Below are 23,996 nucleotides of genomic sequence, written 5' to 3'. Positions count from 1 at the left end.
CCTTGCTGGCGTCTGAGTCGGAATAGAGCTCTCTGCCCTTTACTGATGCAGCCTTTGGCCCATCCATCTGGCTCATCAAGAGTCACTCTCATTTAATCATTCCATAAAACCTTTGAAAATCAGTCTTAAGATATTTCTTGGCCCAGTCTTGACGTTTTATCTTAAGTTTCTTGTTCAAAGGTGGTCATTTTTCAGCCTTCCATACCTTGGCCATGTCCCTGAGTATGGCACAGCTTGTGCTTTTTGATACTCCAGTAAGGTTGCAGCTCTGAAATATGGCCAAACTGTTGGTAAATGGCATCTTGGCAGCTTCACGCTTGATTTTCCTCAATTCATTGGCAGTTATTTTGCGCCTTTTTTGCCCAATACGCTTCTTGCGACCCTGTTGGCTATTTGCCACAAAATGCTTGATTGTTCGGTGATCACACATCAAAAGTTTGGCAATTTCAAGACTGCTGCATCCCTCTGCGAGACATCTCACAATTTTGGACTTTTCTTTTTAGAGCCCGTCAAATCTCTCTTCTGACCCATTTTGCCAAAGGAAAGGAAGTTGCCTAATAATTAAGCACACCTTATATAGGGTGTTGATGTCATTACACCACACCCCTCCTCATTACAGAGATTCACATTGCCTGATTTACTTAATTGGTAGTTTGCTCTCAAGCCTATACAGCTTGGAGTAGGACAACATGTATAAAAAGTATCATGTGATCAAAATACTCATTTGCCTAAAAATTCTGCACACAGTGTATCTATCAAAAATGTAATTTTCCTTCCATTAAACTCAGTCCACATCATGGGTATATTAGTAACTAGACCTTCAGAGTCTTCCTTTTTCTCCACAGACATGTCAAACCCGATGGTGGGCTCCTCAAATGTGGGGCCTTAGTTTAACAACCGCCCCCCTTTGCTGGTTTTCTTCAGTTGGCCAATTTCTGCAGATGTTCCCTCTTACACCGCAAGTCCAGCATTCAATTCCATGCTCCCATGGTATGTGGTGCAGGCAGTATTGCTGATCACTCAATTGAAGATTGTCCCTCTCTGGTATCCTTTAATATTACAGTGTGGTTTTGTGCTTGGCCAGTTTTGCAGAATTTTTTCTAACATCATGTAACTCCTTCTTGATTTCTTGGATCTATTGCCAAGCTCTTGGGCCCAGTTGGGCTCCACGCTAGGCAGCTTGGAAGTGGTTACCTCATGGCCTCAGATCTCTACTGTCAAGACTGGCACCTCCCATTCTCGGACCCTGGCTTCAGCTCTAACTTCTTGAAATCTTATGTTGGGGGTATACTGTAAGTGTTCTTTTAGGTCTTGCCTATTATATGGATCCTTTTAACCACCAATCAACTGATCCTGGAACACTTCCTCCAACAGTCTCAGCCCTTGATACACTTCCTTATTCTTCTTAGTGATATGAGCTGTCACTTCTTGCAACGTGATCATGTACTGGACCACGGTCTATCCTACCCTTTGAACCTGAAGAAATAGACAGATGCACAGATTCCTTGAATTGGGGGTATCTCCATGAATGTCTTCTAGAATTTGAATGACCTTATCCACTGTATCTCAGTATTTTGGTTGTTGAAATAAGTATTGAACATGTCACCAATTTTCTAAGTTAATATATTTCTAAAATTGCTATTGACATTAATTTCTCAGAAGATGTTAATAACAACCCATGAAATCCACACAGGCAAAGAAAGCAAATGATAGATGTCCATAGTTTTGTGATGTGTTATAATGAGTAATGACAGAGGGAAAAAGTAGTGAACACGCTTGCTCACATTTATTTATTACTTCGTACAAAAGCCTTTGTTGGTGATGACAGCTTCAAGACTCCTCCTGTATGGAGAAATTAGTCAAATGCATTACTTGTGATTTTTGACAATTTTTCCACATAAATACTCTTCAAATTTTGAAGGTTCACTGTTCTCCATCTACGAACTCTGAGCTTTACTTCCTTTTATAAATTTTCTATTGGGTTCAGGTCAGGTGATTAGCTGGGCCATTCTAGCAGCTTTATTTTCTTTTTCTGAAACCCATTGAGTTTCCTTGGCTGGGTGTTTGGGATCATTGTCTTGCTGAAATGTCCATCCTCATTTCATCTTTATCATCCTTGTAGATGGCAGCACATTTTTATCAAGAATGTCTCAGTAGATTTTTCCATTCATCCTTCCTTTAATCACATGACGTTTGCTAGTGCTGTATACCGAAAAACAGAACCACATTATGATGTTTCCACCTAAAAAGTTTACTGTTGGTATGGTGTTTTTGAGGTGACATGCAGTGCTTTTTGGCCTCCAAACACAGTGTGCATAATAGGATCTAAAGAGTTACATTTTAGTCTCATATGATAAGACTATATTCTCACAGTACTTCACAGGCATATGTAAATGTTGTGAGCAAACTTTAATCACAGATGAATATATTTTCAGTGCTGCAATGTAGTCTTTCGTTGTGATCATGCATACAGGCCATGGAGGTCGAGAGCATTCCTTATTGTTTTCTTTGTAACAATTGTACTTGCTGATTCCAGATCTTTCTGTAGGTCTACACAGGTGGTCTTTGGCTCTTGGTGAACTCTTCTAATAATTATTTTCTTTCCTCTATCTGAAGTCTTGCGGGGACCACCTGGTCATAGGAGATTTATGGTGAAATAATGTTTTTTCTACTTATGGATTATAGCCCCAACAGTGCTCACTGTAACCAACACTATTTTAGAAAGTTTTCTGTAACCAATGCCATCAGTAGGTTTTCAAACCATACGATTATGAAGGTCTTAACACAGCTCATTCATTTTACCCTGCAGGAGATGTTTCTAGTGTGGCACCTTGGTAATGAGACACCTTTTTATAGGCCATCAGTTGATCCAGCTGATACTATTTTTCACTAAGTTTCAGGATAGTTTTCTAATTGCTGATAGATTTCAGCAGTTGTTATTCTTTTTGCAATTCTCTTTCTTTATGTGGTCAATACTTTCTCCATGCGTCATTTCTTATTAGTTACAAGTGAAAATGTTTTAGTACCGTGTTAGCCAGTTAAAAAATTATTGAATGTTCTCTATTTTAGTTCCTCTCACTGAGAACATTCAATAATTTCTTATTATTACACATCACTAGATTTATGAACATCTATGGTTTGATTTATTTGCCTTTATGGATTGGATGGGTTGTTACCAACATGTGAGAAATTCATGTCAATAAAAATATTTAGAAATATATTTATTTATCGGTGACGTATTCAATACTTATTTCTCCAGCTGTATATGTATATACATACATATATGTACAGTATGATCATATTATAAAAAACACACTCCTGTGATGGTAATAAATTCACACTTTTTTCCAAAGATCCTGGTGCTAGTGTCTTTTTCATACCTAGACAGTACAGAATATCACAAAGGTGAGTACACCCCTCACATTTTTGTAATTATTTATATCTTTTCATGGTACTACACTGAAGATATGACACTTTGACACAATGTAATGTAGCCAGTGTGCAGCTTGTATAACAGTGTAAATGTGTTGTGCCCTCTAAATAACTCAACACACAGCTATTAATGTTAACAACACTGTCTCATGAAAAGATAAAATATTTTACAAAATGTGAGGAGTGTACTCACTGTAAGTACACTCCCCACATATACTGTATAGATCCAAACATAGGCAGTAGATACACAACCCATTCTACTAAGTACACTTAAAGCTCTACTAAATACCCACACAGCTCTGCTGCATACACATGCAGCTCTGCTACAGTCGCACACCTTTCTTACATACACAGCTTTAAAAGCATACACACATAGCTCTGCTATATACATCCACAGCTCTCCTACATGTACACACAGCTCTTCTACATACAAAAAGAAGCTTGCTACATACACTCACAGTTTGGCTACATACAAACACATACACACACACACACACACACACACACACAGCTCTCGTAGATACATACACGGCTTTCCTTTATTCAAACAGCTCTGCTACAAATATACTGAACTCGTCTACATATATATATAGTTCTGAAACATGCACACACAGTTCTGCTACATACGCAGCTCTGCAACATATACACATGACCCTGCTACATACAGTACATACACAATTCTAATACATACAGATAAAGTTCTGCTTCATACACACAACGTTCCTAAATACACACATTTCCTACATGCACACAGCCTTGCTACGTACACACACTGCTCTGCTGCACACAAAAAACGCTTCTACATACACACACAGCTCAGATATAAACACACACAGCTCTCCTACATACACACACAGCTCTGTAATGTAATAATATAGCTCTGTAACATACACAAAAATGTCTACTACTTACATACACCCAACTCTCCTAAACAAACATGCAAAATGCTGCTGTGTAAACACATAAGTCTACTACACATACACAGCTCAAGTATACACTGGAAATCAAAATTAGAGAACAATGTCAGATCACTTACTTTTTTCAGAAATAATGTACTCTACATTGATCAACATTTGACGGTTTTTTGTAAGGGGTACACCATGCCACTAGACAAGTGCTTTACAGAAGATTCAAAGTTTATTAACATAAAACCTTTATTTTGTCCAAAACATGATGATCATAATTAGAGAACAGCAATGGCTGTAGCACAGAGAAAGACGTTTTCTGAAGGTAACAACAGTCAGCAATCAGTAGGATGTGTACAGGCCTTTGCTTTGAATGACTTCAGCACATCTGCGGCTACATGACATCACTAATCTCTCACATTGCTCTGGTGGGATTTTGGTCCACTCTTCTTTCAGTCTTTTCCACAGTTCTTTGACTGCTGTGGGTTTATTGGCCATAAGTTTGTCACTAAGGATTATCCAGAGGTTTTCTATTGGTTTAGATCAGGACTCTGCGTGGCCATTTCATAGTTTCAATGTTTTCTGTTTCAAGGAACTGCTTTACCCATTTCAATGTGTGACAGTGGGCATTGTCCTGCATGAAAATTGCTGGCTGATTGAGTGATGAATGCAAATAAGGAACCACGTGTTTTTGAAGAAGGTTCTGATACACACTTGCATTCACTCTGCCATGTACCTGTATGAGAGATCCAACTCCCGCTGCAAAATACATTCCCCAAACCATGACACTTCTTCCACCACCTTTCACTGACTTCTTTACACACTTTGGGTTCAGTCTTTCTCCAGTTTGTCAACAAACATAATGTTTCCCATCAGACCCAAATAAATTAAAGTTGCTTTCATCACTAAAATGAACTGTGGACCACTTCTTTTCTGTCCACACAACATGCTCCTCACCAAAGGTGAGTTTAGCCTTTTGATTCTTTGTGATAATGACAGGTTTAGTCACTGCAAATTGGGCTTTCAGTCCAAATGCTCTCAAACATCGTGACACTGTAGGATGAGATAGATCCTTACTCTGTTCAGTGCTGAACTGGTGAGCAATTCCAGCTGCAGTGTTGAAACGATTACCCATGGAGATTCTCCGCCTTATACTGTCCTCTTTTGTATTTGTCTTTGGAGGGTGAACAGCCTTCCTGGGGAACTTGAAGTTTGTGATGTTGTAAAGATGCAATATTCTCAAAATCACAAACTTGATATGACCAACTTCTCTTGCTATGGCTGATAGGGTCACCCCTTTGGCCTTCATCTGGACAACCTGCCGCCAGAGGGTTTTAGTCACTTTGGAACAGCGCACCCTTTTTCAAAAGTCTGCACACTGGAAAGTTAGGCTGCCAGTTAAATAGGGTTTGTCAAATAATTAAAGAAATTAGCACCAGGTACCAGAATAACACCAATAACTTGCATGTATCTGAAAGTGTTCTCTAATTTTGATCAGTGTTCTTTTTTCATTTATCTTATTTACATTTTCGTTATGTACTTTTGAAAAAATTAAATTCATGAAATAAGCTTAAAATACTACTCATGTTAGGATATAATCACATAGGACTACACAATGACCTTAATATTTAAGAAATTGTGTGTTGTTCTCTAGTTTTTGTCTCCAGTGTATATACATAACTGTTCTACATATACACACAGCTCAAATATATATGCATACACTGCTGTTCAACACACACACACACACACACACACACACACACACACACACACACACAGCTCTGCTACATTCATAGAGTTCTCCTATGAACCCATATACACATCTTTGCTACATAAATACATAGCTCTTCTACATACACACACAATTCTGTTATATTCACACACTGCTCTTCTACACACATACACAAATACACACGTGAAACATATGTAGCGCCCCATGGTAAGATATAAACACACAACTCTGCTACATACATACAACTCTTCTACAAACACAGCTTTGCTACATAAACACACTGCTCTGCTACATACTTACAGAGCTCTGTTTTATAGACAAACAGTTCTGCTAGATACCACACCTAGTTCTGCTACATTTACACACAACCCTCCTACATGCACAAGCAGCTCTACTGTATATATTATCACATTTTGACATTCCTGATCACATGACCTGAATGGTCCTCTTGCTAGTCAGATGAAAGGTGCTTCAGTTTTTCATGACAGGTAGCATCCATGCAGGTGTTAGTAGCGTCCTGTCCTACCCTGCACTGATCAGACAGTTCAGTATCAGTCTGGAGAAGAGATTCCAATTTTTTTTAATTCTCAGTAAGGACGCTGTGGATCTCAAGAAGGTTCCTCTGGAGTATGAAATGCACACACTTCTAGCAAGATTTTTTCTTGCTAAAAAGTCTGTCTGATAGTTGAAAACATATAGTATATTGCAGTAGAAGATTTAGCTAGCAGTTGTGCTTTAGTGTATTACATTACAATACAGAAGAGATTCTGTATATCCCCAGTATAAATGATTAGTGATCAAATGATGGTGGCTATGTTGAAAGAATATGTTTTTATTTATCAGCCATATGATAGCAGATAAAGCATGTATAGTGCCTTGTTTGAAAGTAAACTTTGACTTTGATCTGCTAAAATCAGGATAAATCAACCACATTTGTTTTCCACTTTTAAAGGGGTTGCCTCCGACTTTTAGGCCCACCTAGTCTAACCTCCAAGACCAATGTTGCTCCTCCACATTTGGTAGTGTGTTGTCTGGTTTCTCCTGGCATCAACAATTAGTGGAGGTGGCGGAGGCATCACATGACCGATACAGTCAATAGCAGTCAATTATCAACCACAACTTTCATATTTTAGCTGAATAGGAAGGAGAGAGGTTATAACAAGTGCAACACAAGCCTGAAATTCTATCTAAAATTGTACCATATATCCAGTTTTTAATTTTAGCATTGTGTATGGAGTTTAATAATAAAAATATAATAAATATAAAAACTTATGACTGCATATTGTTTTAAATTGTTACTCAATGCTTCTTGCTGAGATTTGTTTCTTATGTCCATTTTGTAGAACTAGGCACAAATCCGATTGAAAGTTCTGGGATTGAAAAAGGAGCTTTCCTAGGAATGAAGAAACTGTCCTACCTCCGAATTGCAGATACTAATATTACAAATGTTCCTAAAGGTAAGATATGCATTTTGATATTTTAGTGGTATCTCAAACCAAATTTTCTTTCAAAAGCAGTGCCAGAATTGTCCATGTGGTCTATCTCGTATTGCAGCCCAGCTGAGAAACTCCTACTCATGTAGTTCTTGCAATATTCTTCAACAGTTTACTGGAAACAAGCATGGATCACAGAGTGATGTATATTGGCTCTGTTACAAGCCTTCAAATATCATGGTATTGCAGCTCTGCTCTGTTACAGAGGAAAGAAATGTAATACCTCATACAAACTGTGGACTTGCGCAAGAAACGTTTTAGAAGAAACTTGCTTGTTTTAATAGTTAAAGTTAACCTCCCATTCTAGAATACTGCATATACTGTAAGTCCCCAAGCCAATCTGTATAACATAAGAAAAGACCTTTTATTATACTCACAGGTCCAGTCCAATGGGCGTTGCTGGTCTTGGTCCGGCGTCTCTTTTCTCCTTCCCAGCTCCGTGTGGATGACGTGTCCTACATCATCCACACAAATGCCTTCATTGAGCTCCTGTACATGTACACTTCTCACTGCCCTGCTGAAGGCAGCGCAAAGTATTGTAGTGCTCATATGCAGGTGTTCTTTGACCTTTCCCCATGCCTGCCCATTACAGTACTTTGATCTGCCCTCGGCAGGGCAGAGAGAAGTGTGCATGCACAGAAGTGCAATGGAGGTCACATTGTGGATAATGAACTATGTGTAATCCACACAAAGCAAGAAGGAGGATGGCGATCGCAAGCAGAGAGGAGGCTCCGGATCAAGACCAGCGACACCCATCGAATCTGACCTACCAGAGGTGAATATAATGAAAGTCTTTTTATGTTTTACAGATTGGCTTTAGTACAAGTGCATCTCAATAAATTAGAATATCATCAAAAAGTTAATTTATTTCAGTAATTCAATACAAAAAGGGAAACACATATATTATATAGAGTCATTACACACAGTGATCTCAAATTGTCGAAATCAGTGATTTCAAATGTTTATTTCTGTTAATGTTGATGATTATGGCTTAAAGCTAATGAAAACCCAAAAGTCATTATCTCTGAAAATTAGAATAATTGCAACAAAACACCTGCAAAGGCTTCCCTAAGTGTTTAAAATGGTCCCTTCCCTTAGTCTGGTTCAGTAGGCTACACAATCATGGGGAAGACTGCTGACTTGACAGATGTCCAGAAGATAGTCATTGACACACTCCACAAGGAGGGTAAGCCACAAAAGGCCATTGCTATTCACAGAGTGCTGTATCCAAGCATATTAATGGAAAGTTGAGTGGAAGGAAAAAGTGTGGTAGAAAAAGGTGCACAAGCAACCGGATAACTGCAGCCTTGATAGGATTGTTAGAAAAGGACATTCCAATGATGTATCACGTAAATTACTGCGGGAAACCATTGAGACACAATCAGAATTTTTAGATTTACCATGTTGCAGAGTTGAAATAGCTGACCAGGTTTCCTATAGATATTGTACATTGACAGTGAGGTGTCAATTACAGCAGGATGTATAGTGGATTGCCATGCAAATGACTTTGTCGTTCTGCAATGATAAGAGTCTGGCTGCTTACACAAATTATAAAAACGTAGCAATTAAACAATAGGTCAGACTGTAACAATACAGGCAACCCTAAATTTTATTTTTCAACCCTTGCAGCATGCTGTCTTCAGCTTACATAGCAAAAACCTGCTGACAGATTCCCTTTAAGAGGAAGGGGCCTAAGAGCCTGAGAGGAGATAGGACTGTGTACACTACAGGCTCACATCTCCTACCGGTGTTGCCGCTTGTTTTTACGTGCTCTCCACTTACCTGTCTGACCTCAAATAATCGTTCTTGGCAACTTATGTGTTACCAAAAACATAATTTATTATGCGCACACTTGAATAATTTCTGTCCGTTTCGTAGCACAATTGACCCATCTAAACAGGCCTTTAATGACCAGGTAGCTGACATTTAATGACCATAGTCGGTAAGACGTAATGGGCCTTTGGTGAGATAATCTTCTATGAGAACTTATCAAGATAGTGCGTCGTAACTCAAGGTTAGCAATTGCCTGATCTTTACAGAGGACTGAAGGTAACGTACTATATTCACTACATCTACTATATTAGCATTTATACTTTTATAAAGGAAGGGGCGTATAAATGGGTGTGATCTGCATAAGGAGCATGGTCTGGTCTGCAAAAGTCTTGGCCCAGAAATACAGAACATGGTGTTAAAATATTGTAATGCCACCCCTGAGCTTAAATTAAATTTAAAGTAATCTTTATGGTTGTTGTAATACTTTCTTGCTTACAATTGTCACGGCCATCATAAAGTTTCACCATCCATCTATATTACATGTATTGTACTGCACTTCACCTGTGCTACATGCTTTACATGCTATCGAGCAGTAGTGCACATGTACTTTTTATATTGTAAATAAAGGTACTACTGTATTTCCAGAGTTTTCCTTAATATTTTCTATTGGAGGGAGAACTATTAATATTCAGTCATGACCAAAAATGTTGGCACCCTTGAAATTTATTGCATTTATTTTGTTATACACTTGTTTGTTTACTTAGTGTGTAATGGTTAAACACAGAAAAAGAACTAAGAAAAAAAGGTAAATTACTCATAATTTCACACAAAAAATGGACCGGACAAAATTGTTGGCATCCTCAACTTAATATTTGGTTGCCCACCCTTTGGAATAAATAACTATAATGAAACACTTCTTATAGCTATCAACAGACTTCTTACACCTCTCACCTGGACCATATTTCTTTTGCAAACTGCTCCAGGTCTCTCATACTTGAAGGGCGACTTCTCCCAACAGCAATTTTAAGCTCTCTCCACAGGTGTTCAATGGGGTTTAGATTTAAACTCATTACTGGCAACTCCAGAAGTCTCCAATGCTTTGATTTCATCCATTTTTCGGTGCTTCTTGAAGTATGTTTGGGGTAATTGTTTTGCTGGTGTTACGCCGCCACCGGAGTCTGCTCCATTGACTTGTGCTCCGATCGCCAGGCGACGCCGTGTTCCTGCCGTGGATGGTGCTAGTGATGGGAGAGGAGTCGATGCCGGTGGCACCGGTGGGCACAGGCTCCGATCATCCACTGGGCTGGGTTATCTTGGGATCTGCAGTACCACTGGCTGACTTTGGGTGGCGTGTGTCTTCCAGCTGAAGTTGCCAGCGTTCAGCTACAGCCAATGGGAAGACACCAGACTCTTCTTATTCCCCCTCCTGTCACATGACCACTGCCAGAGATAGTTCTGATTTTCCTGGCTCCTGTTACGTCCTATTCTGTTTGGTGATTCCTGTGTGCTGACTTCTGCGTGTTTTCTGACTACCCTCCTGCCTACTGTTTTTGTACCTCGCTGCCCGATCCGGATTTGACCACTGCTACGTTTGCTAACTACGTCATTGCCTGCCGATTCTGTCCCTGTTCCGCAATTCCTGGTTTGACCCTGCCTGACGACTACTCTCATTGGACTGCAGCCTTCCACAGGTAGTGATCACCAGGGCCCTGTGTAAGTCCAAATCCCTGTATAGGGGTTAAAGGGTTTCAGGGTTCTGGGGGTCCTGCTTGGTGAGTGGCTTCCCTCTAGCCCATTACAGCCCGTCTGAGTCTGTGGATCCAGGCAGGCGTTACAGCTGGATGACCCATAACCTAGGATGCAAACTCAGCTTTCTGACACTGGACACTACATTGCGTTGCAAGAGCCTTTGGTAATCTCAAAATTTCATGATGCCTTATTCATAGTCAGGGTGCCAAGAGCCAAAGGCTGTAAAACAACCCGAAAACATCCTTGAGCCTCCACCATATTTTACTGTAGGTACTGTGTTTATTTTTTTGTAGATCTCATTCTGTTTTTGGTAAACAGTAGAATGATGTGCTTTTCCAAAAGCTCTATCTTGGTCTCATCTGTCCACAAAATTCTTTACCAGAAGGACTTTGGCTTACTCACATACATTTTGGCAAACTGCTATCTGGCTTTTTTTTTTCTCTCTGTGTTAGCACTGGGGTACTTCTGGGTCTCCGGCCAAAGCGTTTCATTTCATTCAAATGTCAACAGTTAGTTTTCACTGACACTGATGCACCCTGAGCCTGCAGGACAGCTTAAATTTCTCTGAAACTTGTTTGGGACAGCTTATCTATCATCTAGAGTATTTTGTGTTGCAACCTTTCATAATTTTTTTTCTGCCATCCACATCCAGGAAGATTAGCTACAGTGCCAGGGGATGTAAACCATGTTTATTATGTTGTGCACCATGGACAAAGGAACAACAAGATCTCTAGAGATTAACTTGTAACCTTGAGATTGATTATAATTTTCAACAATTTTGGTTCCCAAGTCCCTAGACAGTTCTATTCTCCTATTTCTGTTTTTTATGCTTAGTGTAGCACTTACAGACACATTATTCAAATATTGAGTCAACTTCTCCCCTTTTTATCTGGTTTCAGGTGTAATTTTTTTTATTGCCCACATCTGTTACTTATCACAGTGAATTTAAACAAGCATCTCATTCTTGAAACAAAGCGGTCTACCCACAATATTGGAAAGATGTCCATCTAATTTTTGGTGTTTCTTCAGAAATTATGTCCTATTTGATTTTTTTTTATATTTTTATGTGTTATTCAAATAGACATAAAGGCATTAAATATGTGTATAACAAAACATGTAATAGCAATAATTTTCTTGCAAAATACTTAAATCTCTAGCACAATTTCTATGGTGCTAACACTTTCAGCCATGACTTTACATATATGTAGAGAGAAACAGAGAGAGAGAAGTTTAGAACCCTATTTAAAAGGAACTTTCGCTGAACGACCTTTCACTTGAATTTTATGGTAAACTGGACACACAATGCAATAATAGCTGCAAAAAAAAAGTAGAACATGTTTTTTTTTATTTTAATTTCACCCCCTGTTGCGAAGTTATTAGAAATCAAAGTGTTTGACATCTAATGATGGTATGGGTTTCACTGGGGGCATCGACTTTTTCTCCCTGTATAATGGTGACTAGTGATGGATGAACCCGAACTGTAAAGTCCCGTATCCGCGTGGGTTCAAAAGTACCCAAATGTCGGACCCGGGCCCGAAATTCTCAGAGAACACTGGTTAACGATCTGGATCTGGCAACTCAGATAATGGAAAAATAAAGAAAAAAGATTAAAGCAAGCACGCTATACTTATTGAGTCTCCAGCGCTGCTGTCACACTTCTTCCATATCACTCATTCTACTGCCGGGGCTGGTCATTAACATCATTCATATGCACTGCATTAGGCACTCACTGGCAGTCCTGACGTCTTTGGTTTAAGTCAGACAGTGCCCTCTTCCTGATTGGCAGCATGTCTGACTGCTTGCAATCACAGACCCTAACTGTGGGTCACTGTAGATTGGTGTTAAAATAAATAAATAAATACATTTGTATAGGGTCCCACCTTTTATGATAGCCAGCAAAGATAAAGCATACGGCTGTAGACTGCTGCCCCCATGTGCTTATCGTGGCTGTGTATCAAAATATGAGTAACTGCATGTGGCTTTTTTTAAATTATTTAAGTAACTAATTAAAGTAAATGGTGTGTAGTCCCCACAATTTTGATACCCAGCCATGATAAAGCCCAACAGCTGGTGACTGGTATTCTCAGGCTGAAGAGACCCATGCTTGTTGGTCCCCCAGCCTAAAATTAGTAGTCTGCAGCCTCCCAGAATTGTTACATCCGTTAGATGCGAAAATCCCCGAACTTTACTCGGCTCATCCTGATTGCCCTGGTGCGGTGGCAATCAGGGTAATAAGGGGTTAATAACAGCTCACAGCTGTCACTAAGCCCTAAATTAGTAATGGGAGGCATCTATGAGACCCCCCAATTCTAATCTGTAAGTGAAAAGAAATAAACACAAATACCAAAAAATCCTTTATTTGAAACAAAATACAAAAAAGCCCCCTCTTTTTTCCCTTTGTTAACCCCAAAACATCCAGGTCCGATGTAATCGACATGAGATCCCATAACAAATCCAGCTCTGCTACATCTGAAGTGATAGTATGCGGGCATAGAGCTTGACCGACCGCTGTGAACTTCCGGCAGAGACTGAGCCGTGTGATGAGTGGTAGCGTCACTCTGATTATTTGCGGTCACAATAGCAGGTTTCCATGGTCCACCACCTGTGACCGCAGGTAAACTGACCTCAGGTAAGCTCACTGAACTGAGTGATCTCAATGACCTACATCTCCTGGCAGAAAACCACTGTTTGTTTGCCAAGAGATGCACATTGGTGCTGAAATTTCTACAGCATATTCCTGCACCCAATCTATACCTCCTGGCAAAAAATAATGCATCAAAACACCATGCAGCTTTGAGGAGATAGTGATGTGATTTTTTTTTTGCCAGGAGGGGTAAATTTTGGTGCAGGAATCTGGTGCAAAAATTTCACCAGCAAATTGTAGCAAAAAATTGCAAAAAAATGATTTTGAAGCCGTTTTGGTGCGGTTTTCTGCGAGGGAGTGTAAACTTGGTGTTGAGATATCTGAACCAGATTAGCTGACATGTGCAGGGAAAATGTGAGTTTGCCTCATGAGTCCACATTAAAGGCTGGAGTCACACTTGCATGTGACTTAAGGCCGCTTTACACGCTGTGATATCATGACTGATATCGCTAGTGTGCGTACTCGCCCCCATCGGTTGTGCGACACGGGCAAATCGCTGCCCGTGGCGCACAACATCACGCGGACCCGTCACACTACTTACCTGCCTACCGACGTCGCTGTGACCGGCGAACTGCCTCCTTTCTAAGGGGGCGGTTCATTCAGCATCACAGCGACGTCACAGTAGTGTCACCGAACCGCCGCCCAATAGAAGCGGAGGGGCGGAGATGAGCAGGACGTAATATCCCGCCCACCTCTTTCCTTCCTCATTGCGGGCGGACGCAGGTAAGGTGAGGTTCCTCGTTCCTGCAGTGTCACACATAGCGATGTGTGCTGCCGCATGAGCGAGAAACAACTTCGTACACCGAGCAGCAGCAATATTCGAGAATAGGGGGGCATGTCACCGATGAGCGATTTTGGCCGTTTTTGCAACGATTCAAAATCGCTCATTGGTGGCACACGCAAAGACATCGCCAAAGCGACCGGATGTGCGTCACAAATTCCGTGACCCCAACAAGATCGCTTGAGCGATGTCGCAGCGTGTAAAGCGGCCTTTACACAAGGATCAACTTGCATCACCTGGTCTGGCCTCCCGCTCTCCTGACAGGAGTGAGTCTGTTACATAGAAATACATTAAGCTGACCCGCTCCTATCAGAAGAGCGGGTGGCCAGTTTGGGCAATGCGATCCATGCTCAAGTCACAAGCAAGTGTGGCTCTAGCCAAAGGGACAGAAACAGCATTAGACTTACCAATACATCAAAGTTTTTGAAGGGGTTAAATTTAGTATATCTCATCAATCACAAGGCACGTTACTTTTTTGAAAACCGAATTTTAGGATTTTTCCTCGAATCCTTATGTTCAAATTTATGTTAATGTCTGAAAGATTGTCCATATGACTTCTGTATGCAATCGATATGTCTGTGTTTCTCATCCATATGGCATTCAATTTTATCCATCAGTGGTTAAGAAAATTTACAAGACCAAATACAGTTTCCTGTTAAATCACATGGAACATGGCTGATCCATATGGGATCCAATATTTTTTGCACACCCACAGATGTAAATAGCTGAGTTTTACTGGGAATATGGAAGAGACAAGTGCATGCGAGCAAGTGCCCTTGCAGTTCTGTATGCCTGTGGCCAGTTTTTTATATTTACCAAAAATATTTTGGTGTGAACGTACCCTATCAGGTGTAATATCAGATCATGATTAATAGTGAGCTGGCAGTACTCTGTCATTATCAGTTTTTTACTTTGTTCACAATTACAAAGGCATATGAATGGTAAAGTCTCATGCTGTCCATTCATTTCTTTGAGTAGCACTTATTTACAATAGATCAAACTGATATTTATAGCAGGTTAAGAATTGAAAATATACATTCTTGCCAGTTAAAAAAAATGTTTATCGAAAAGAAAAAAAGACTCCCATACTTATTGTCATCCCAAATATTCCGGAAAATTGGTTCTGCCTCAAAAGTTCTCCTATACTAGCAGATCATGGCCCTTGGGAAGGTTTTAGGTAAAGTACTCTGTAACCTCTTTCAAAGAGAGGCTATTAATGTCTATGAGATAGTACAGATTTTGCTATCATCTACCAGCAGAGGGCAACATTCGTTACATGCATTGTGCAAAATAAGTTTTTTCGTGTCACAGTTAGGATAAGTCATCAATGTCTGATCAGCCAGGGTTCGACACCCCTCACACCTGTCAATTAACTGTTCTCGGTGCCTGTGGTGGAAGCAGGTGGATGAAAATGCTCAGTTCCGGATCTGCCCTGCTAAATATTAGTGGCCGTGGTAGGGTACTGCACATCCACCTCCCATTAAAATCAATAGGAGGTGGATGTGCAGTACTTGGTCATGGCCGTTATCAGAAGATGGAGCAGCTCCGGAACTGAGCACTTATGGCTGCTTGCTGCCAACACTAGTAACAGCTGATCAGCAGGGGGTGGCAGGTGGCGGACGTCCGGCCGATCAGACATTGATGACCTATCATAAGTTCAGGCCATCAATGTTAAAGTAAAGGACAATCTCTTTAATGCTTTATGTATTGTGTCCTATAGGCAACGTTTTGCAAAGCATTATGTGTAGCAGAACTCTGGTCCAAATTCAACAATATGTAGACTCTAGAGATGAGAAAATCTGCCATAATTTGACATTTCCAGATGCAAAGTGATTGTGCCCCAATTACCATTAAAAAAAGGGTATGCTCTGAGGTCTTTGCACTGATCCTCCACTGGCTTCCCTAGACACCGCTTTGGCGCTGGTCTTTCTTTTACGCTTTGCTGTTGCTAGCTCTCAGTTCAGGTTTTGAGGTCATGACATCATGACATGCGTCGAGGCCTAGTCAATACCTGAAACACCAGCCAAATAAAAATAAAAGACAGAAGCCAGAACTGGAGTGGGGACCTTAAAGCACCACTAGAGCATTTTATTTTTCAGCACTGGAGCGGTGCTTTAAATCTAAGTCCCCGGATCCCTGTCTTATTTTTACTCTCCAGCGTTTTCATCCTTTTTCAGCTGCACTTTGGTCCTCTGATGCCATTTTGTGACAGTAATTTCCGAGTGGCAGGAAGTCAGAATTTCCATAATAAGCTCTCAATACAACTATGAGAGCTAGAACAAGGCCAGAATGAGGTTCTCATAGACTTTTATTGAGTCGCAATTTCTGACCTCTGCTGCGCTCTATGAAACACCGGAGCTGCAGGCAGGGTTTCCCCAACCGGTGTGACGCTAGAAACAGATGAAGACAGCAGCAGGTGAGTATATGACAGATGGCAGGGGCTTATATTTAAAGGATCACTTTAGCGCTGAAATTTAAAAGAAACCACTGGATGGTGCTTTAACTGACCTGTAGATGACCATCAGTGAGCTGCAGTGGCAGAGATGGGAAAGGGGCCAGGTAAGTATATTTATGTTTTACCATAATGTTTGTTTCTGATCTGGCTTATATATCCTGAGTCATATTGCAAAGGATTGTCAAAAATCCACTTGTGACTTTTAGGATCGCTACTTCCAATAGGTGGCGCTGTGCTAGAGTTTGTCTCCTTTACTGGAGAGACAATTTGAATATTTCCCAGAGGGGCATTGCAGCTATAAGTCCCCTTACCTGGCAGCCAGACTGGCTTGCAAAGTCTCCTTAAGGAGAATAGTGTTCCCCCGTGGAATTTTAGGGGCATTGCAGCTATAAGTCCCCTTACCTGGCAGCCAGACTGGCTTGCAAAGTCTCCTTAAGGAGAATAGTGTTCCCCCGTGGTCCCCACATAGCTTTCTCATGAGCCAGATCAGACACCCCCATACTTTGCACTGACGAGGGGCAAGCACCCCGAAACACCGTGTCTGCAAATTGGGATTCTGATCTGGCTTATATATCCTGAGTCATATTGCAAAGGATTGTCAAAAATCCACTTGTGACTTTTAGGATCGCTACTTCCAATAGGTGGCGCTGTGCTAGAGTTTGTCTCCTTTACTGGAGAGACAATTTGAATATTTCCCAGAGGGGCATTGCAGCTATAAGTCCCCTTACCTGGCAGCCAGACTGGCTTGCAAAGTCTCCTTAAGGAGAATAGTGTTCCCCCGTGGAATTTTAGGGGCATTGCAGCTATAAGTCCCCTTACCTGGCAGCCAGACTGGCTTGCAAAGTCTCCTTAAGGAGAATAGTGTTCCCCCGTGGTCCCCACATAGCTTTCTCATGAGCCAGATCAGACACCCCCATACTTTGCACTGACGAGGGGCAAGCACCCCGAAACACCGTGTCTGCAAATTGGGATTCTGATCTGGCTTATATATCCTGAGTCATATTGCAAAGGATTGTCAAAAATCCACTTGTGACTTTTAGGATCGCTACTTCCAATAGGTGGCGCTGTGCTAGAGTTTGTCTCCTTTACTGGAGAGACAATTTGAATATTTCCCAGAGGGGCATTGCAGCTATAAGTCCCCTTACCTGGCAGCCAGACTGGCTTGCAAAGTCTCCTTAAGGAGAATAGTGTTCCCCCGTGGAATTTTAGGGGCATTGCAGCTATAAGTCCCCTTACCTGGCAGCCAGACTGGCTTGCAAAGTCTCCTTAAGGAGAATAGTGTTCCCCCATGGTCCCCACATAGCTTTCTCATGAGCCAGATCAGACACCCCCATACTTTGCACTGACGAGGGGCAAGCACCCCGAAACACCGTGTCTGCAAATTGGGATTCTGATCTGGCTTATATATCCTGAGTCATATTGCAAAGGATTGTCAAAAATCCACTTGTGACTTTTAGGATCGCTACTTCCAATAGGTGGCGCTGTGCTAGAGTTTGTCTCCTTTACTGGAGAGACAATTTGAATATTTCCCAGAGGGGCATTGCAGCTATAAGTCCCCTTACCTGGCAGCCAGACTGGCTTGCAAAGTCTCCTTAAGGAGAATAGTGTTCCCCCGTGGAATTTTAGGGGCATTGCAGCTATAAGTCCCCTTACCTGGCAGCCAGACTGGCTTGCAAAGTCTCCTTAAGGAGAATAGTGTTCCCCCGTGGTCCCCACATAGCTTTCTCATGAGCCAGATCAGACACCCCCATACTTTGCACTGACGAGGGGCAAGCACCCCGAAACACCGTGTCTGCAAATTGGGATTCTGATCTGGCTTATATATCCTGAGTCATATTGCAAAGGATTGTCAAAAATCCACTTGTGACTTTTAGGATCGCTACTTCCAATAGGTGGCGCTGTGCTAGAGTTTGTCTCCTTTACTGGAGAGACAATTTGAATATTTCCCAGAGGGGCATTGCAGCTATAAGTCCCCTTACCTGGCAGCCAGACTGGCTTGCAAAGTCTCCTTAAGGAGAATAGTGTTCCCCCGTGGAATTTTAGGGGCATTGCAGCTATAAGTCCCCTTACCTGGCAGCCAGACTGGCTTGCAAAGTCTCCTTAAGGAGAATAGTGTTCCCCCGTGGTCCCCACATAGCTTTCTCATGAGCCAGATCAGACACCCCCATACTTTGCACTGACGAGGGGCAAGCACCCCGAAACACCGTGTCTGCAAATTGGGATTCTGATCTGGCTTATATATCCTGAGTCATATTGCAAAGGATTGTCAAAAATCCACTTGTGACTTTTAGGATCGCTACTTCCAATAGGTGGCGCTGTGCTAGAGTTTGTCTCCTTTACTGGAGAGACAATTTGAATATTTCCCAGAGGGGCATTGCAGCTATAAGTCCCCTTACCTGGCAGCCAGACTGGCTTGCAAAGTCTCCTTAAGGAGAATAGTGTTCCCCCGTGGAATTTTAGGGGCATTGCAGCTATAAGTCCCCTTACCTGGCAGCCAGACTGGCTTGCAAAGTCTCCTTAAGGAGAATAGTGTTCCCCCGTGGTCCCCACATAGCTTTCTCATGAGCCAGATCAGACACCCCCATACTTTGCACTGACGAGGGGCAAGCACCCCGAAACACCGTGTCTGCAAATTGGGATTCTGATCTGGCTTATATATCCTGAGTCATATTGCAAAGGATTGTCAAAAATCCACTTGTGACTTTTAGGATCGCTACTTCCAATAGGTGGCGCTGTGCTAGAGTTTGTCTCCTTTACTGGAGAGACAATTTGAATATTTCCCAGAGGGGCATTGCAGCTATAAGTCCCCTTACCTGGCAGCCAGACTGGCTTGCAAAGTCTCCTTAAGGAGAATAGTGTTCCCCCGTGGAATTTTAGGGGCATTGCAGCTATAAGTCCCCTTACCTGGCAGCCAGACTGGCTTGCAAAGTCTCCTTAAGGAGAATAGTGTTCCCCCGTGGTCCCCACATAGCTTTCTCATGAGCCAGATCAGACACCCCCATACTTTGCACTGACGAGGGGCAAGCACCCCGAAACACCGTGTCTGCAAATTGGGATTCTGATCTGGCTTATATATCCTGAGTCATATTGCAAAGGATTGTCAAAAATCCACTTGTGACTTTTAGGATCGCTACTTCCAATAGGTGGCGCTGTGCTAGAGTTTGTCTCCTTTACTGGAGAGACAATTTGAATATTTCCCAGAGGGGCATTGCAGCTATAAGTCCCCTTACCTGGCAGCCAGACTGGCTTGCAAAGTCTCCTTAAGGAGAATAGTGTTCCCCCGTGGAATTTTAGGGGCATTGCAGCTATAAGTCCCCTTACCTGGCAGCCAGACTGGCTTGCAAAGTCTCCTTAAGGAGAATAGTGTTCCCCCGTGGTCCCCACATAGCTTTCTCATGAGCCAGATCAGACACCCCCATACTTTGCACTGACGAGGGGCAAGCACCCCGAAACACCGTGTCTGCAAATTGGGATTCTGATCTGGCTTATATATCCTGAGTCATATTGCAAAGGATTGTCAAAAATCCACTTGTGACTTTTAGGATCGCTACTTCCAATAGGTGGCGCTGTGCTAGAGTTTGTCTCCTTTACTGGAGAGACAATTTGAATATTTCCCAGAGGGGCATTGCAGCTATAAGTCCCCTTACCTGGCAGCCAGACTGGCTTGCAAAGTCTCCTTAAGGAGAATAGTGTTCCCCCGTGGAATTTTAGGGGCATTGCAGCTATAAGTCCCCTTACCTGGCAGCCAGACTGGCTTGCAAAGTCTCCTTAAGGAGAATAGTGTTCCCCCGTGGTCCCCACATAGCTTTCTCATGAGCCAGATCAGACACCCCCATACTTTGCACTGACGAGGGGCAAGCACCCCGAAACACCGTGTCTGCAAATTGGGATTCTGATCTGGCTTATATATCCTGAGTCATATTGCAAAGGATTGTCAAAAATCCACTTGTGACTTTTAGGATCGCTACTTCCAATAGGTGGCGCTGTGCTAGAGTTTGTCTCCTTTACTGGAGAGACAATTTGAATATTTCCCAGAGGGGCATTGCAGCTATAAGTCCCCTTACCTGGCAGCCAGACTGGCTTGCAAAGTCTCCTTAAGGAGAATAGTGTTCCCCCGTGGAATTTTAGGGGCATTGCAGCTATAAGTCCCCTTACCTGGCAGCCAGACTGGCTTGCAAAGTCTCCTTAAGGAGAATAGTGTTCCCCCGTGGTCCCCACATAGCTTTCTCATGAGCCAGATCAGACACCCCCATACTTTGCACTGACGAGGGGCAAGCACCCCGAAACACCGTGTCTGCAAATTGGGATTCTGATCTGGCTTATATATCCTGAGTCATATTGCAAAGGATTGTCAAAAATCCACTTGTGACTTTTAGGATCGCTACTTCCAATAGGTGGCGCTGTGCTAGAGTTTGTCTCCTTTACTGGAGAGACAATTTGAATATTTCCCAGAGGGGCATTGCAGCTATAAGTCCCCTTACCTGGCAGCCAGACTGGCTTGCAAAGTCTCCTTAAGGAGAATAGTGTTCCCCCGTGGAATTTTAGGGGCATTGCAGCTATAAGTCCCCTTACCTGGCAGCCAGACTGGCTTGCAAAGTCTCCTTAAGGAGAATAGTGTTCCCCCGTGGTCCCCACATAGCTTTCTCATGAGCCAGATCAGACACCCCCATACTTTGCACTGACGAGGGGCAAGCACCCCGAAACACCGTGTCTGCAAATTGGGATTCTGATCTGGCTTATATATCCTGAGTCATATTGCAAAGGATTGTCAAAAATCCACTTGTGACTTTTAGGATCGCTACTTCCAATAGGTGGCGCTGTGCTAGAGTTTGTCTCCTTTACTGGAGAGACAATTTGAATATTTCCCAGAGGGGCATTGCAGCTATAAGTCCCCTTACCTGGCAGCCAGACTGGCTTGCAAAGTCTCCTTAAGGAGAATAGTGTTCCCCCGTGGAATTTTAGGGGCATTGCAGCTATAAGTCCCCTTACCTGGCAGCCAGACTGGCTTGCAAAGTCTCCTTAAGGAGAATAGTGTTCCCCCGTGGTCCCCACATAGCTTTCTCATGAGCCAGATCAGACACCCCCATACTTTGCACTGACGAGGGGCAAGCACCCCGAAACACCGTGTCTGCAAATTGGGATTCTGATCTGGCTTATATATCCTGAGTCATATTGCAAAGGATTGTCAAAAATCCACTTGTGACTTTTAGGATCGCTACTTCCAATAGGTGGCGCTGTGCTAGAGTTTGTCTCCTTTACTGGAGAGACAATTTTTATTTATGTTTTAATCATTTCCCAACCTGTATGAATCCAGCAAAATTGCATGTGATTAGTCACTATTTTATTTGATTCCCAAAGTTTTGCGTTCACTAGAATCTGTAAATTTTTGGAAATTATTAACAAGTTTGATTAGATTAGAATCAATTCATTCACCCTAAATGCATCTGGCATGGTACTTTGTAGGAAAACTGTCGGACTAGGCATTGCTTTGCTCAGTGTGAGCATAATATAATTATGTGGGCAATCTGTGTGCACACTTTGTATTTATCACACTATGTCTGTACTCTATAGCTTTCAACTACAATATTGCATTATATGACAATAAGAGGAAAGAATTTTCTACACTTAGTATTTTTCTGTTCTACCTAGGCATTACTTGACACTATGTGGGTAAAGTATTTCCATTTTGTTAGTGATATGTATCTTACATAAAAGAATAACTTATGCCTTTTCCAAATGTGGAATTTTTTCTATCCATAATTATTGTCTACTTTTCATGGTTGTGGTTTAGCATTAACCTAAAACTATTAAGCACATTTAGTCTGTTTGCAATTTTGCCCCAAATTCCTTAAACAGGTCGAATCTAAATAAAATTGAATATGACAAATTGATATTAGTTTTACAATTGAGCATTAAAAAAAAGAAAAAAAAGCACATGTAATAGATGCGAAAAACTTCCAGATAAACTTGCCGCGGAAACATATCAATAAGACATGTAATCAACACATGACTATATCAATAAAGTTTTATCAAACCCATATACCAGGAAGTATTATTAACATTGACTCATGCAGGAAGTTAGACCAGGAGAAGCTGTGTGACATTACAAGGGTCACATCTGCTCTAAGCTATTGTGTGGGTGTGTCCTTCTTCCCTCTGAGTGTTGCCGCCTCCTTATGATTGGTCAATAGGGATGGGTGGATATACAAATACCTAGGATCGGCGAGTCCAACTGGCTTTAAAAAAAAAAATCAGTTTGAGCCCAGAATTGATTCCAGATATTTGGCTGAATAAGTCTACGGGGCGCTTAAAAATGGTGGTAGAAAAGATAGGGGGATTGGAGAAAGCACTTCATACTTATCAGTTTCCGTGCGGCTCAAACACTGCTTCTGGGTCAGCTCACTCTTCGTTTGGGACGGCTGAATAGCTTCATGCATATGCACTGCTTCACCTGCCCACTGGCATTTCCCGCATCTCTGATTGGTTAGAGTCAGACGAGCCCCCAGTCTGTTTGACAGCATGTCTGAATGTATAAAAGTGAGAGGTGCTGTCTGCATCCAGATTGGTGGGAAAAGAAATAAACTAAAAAAATTGGCAAAGGTTCCCCCCATATTATGATACCTATCACAGATAGAGCATACGATTACAGGCTGCAGCCTACAGCCATGTGCTTATCTTGGCTGTGTATCAAAGTTAGAGGAACCACATGCGTGGTTTTTTTTTAAACTACTAAAATAAATAATTTTAAAACACAGTGTGTGGTCCCCCCCAATTTTGAAACGCAGCCATGATAAAGCCAATAGCTGGGGGGTGGTATTCTCAGGCTGGGGAGACCCATGCTTATTGTGCCCCCCTAGCCTAAAAGTAACAGCCAGCAGCTGCCCAGGATTGTCACATTCATAAGATGCGACAATCCTGAAACTTTAGCTGTCTCACCCCGATTGCCTTACTTCATGACCAGACCGCTGCCAATCGCATGCACATTGCAGGACTTTGCTCTGCCCTTAGCATACCTGTGCAAGTCTGTGTTTC

General features: G+C 42.0%; 1 protein-coding gene across 1 annotated transcript in view; it reads left to right on the top strand.

Annotated features, from left to right (window-relative positions):
* The window catches only part of DCN (decorin), a 179,704-nt gene that overhangs the window by 68,025 nt on the left and 87,683 nt on the right, over window positions 1-23,996 (top strand). Inside the window, exon 5 of the mRNA XM_075344797.1 lies at window positions 7,413-7,526. Coding sequence (XP_075200912.1) covers window positions 7,413-7,526 — 114 coding nt within the window. The remainder of the gene's footprint in view (window positions 1-7,412; window positions 7,527-23,996) is intronic.

The sequence above is a fragment of the Anomaloglossus baeobatrachus genome, chromosome 4, assembly GCF_048569485.1.
Source record: "Anomaloglossus baeobatrachus isolate aAnoBae1 chromosome 4, aAnoBae1.hap1, whole genome shotgun sequence".
NCBI lineage: Eukaryota > Metazoa > Chordata > Amphibia > Anura > Aromobatidae > Anomaloglossus > Anomaloglossus baeobatrachus.
This window is presented reverse-complemented; position numbering and strand designations above follow the sequence as displayed.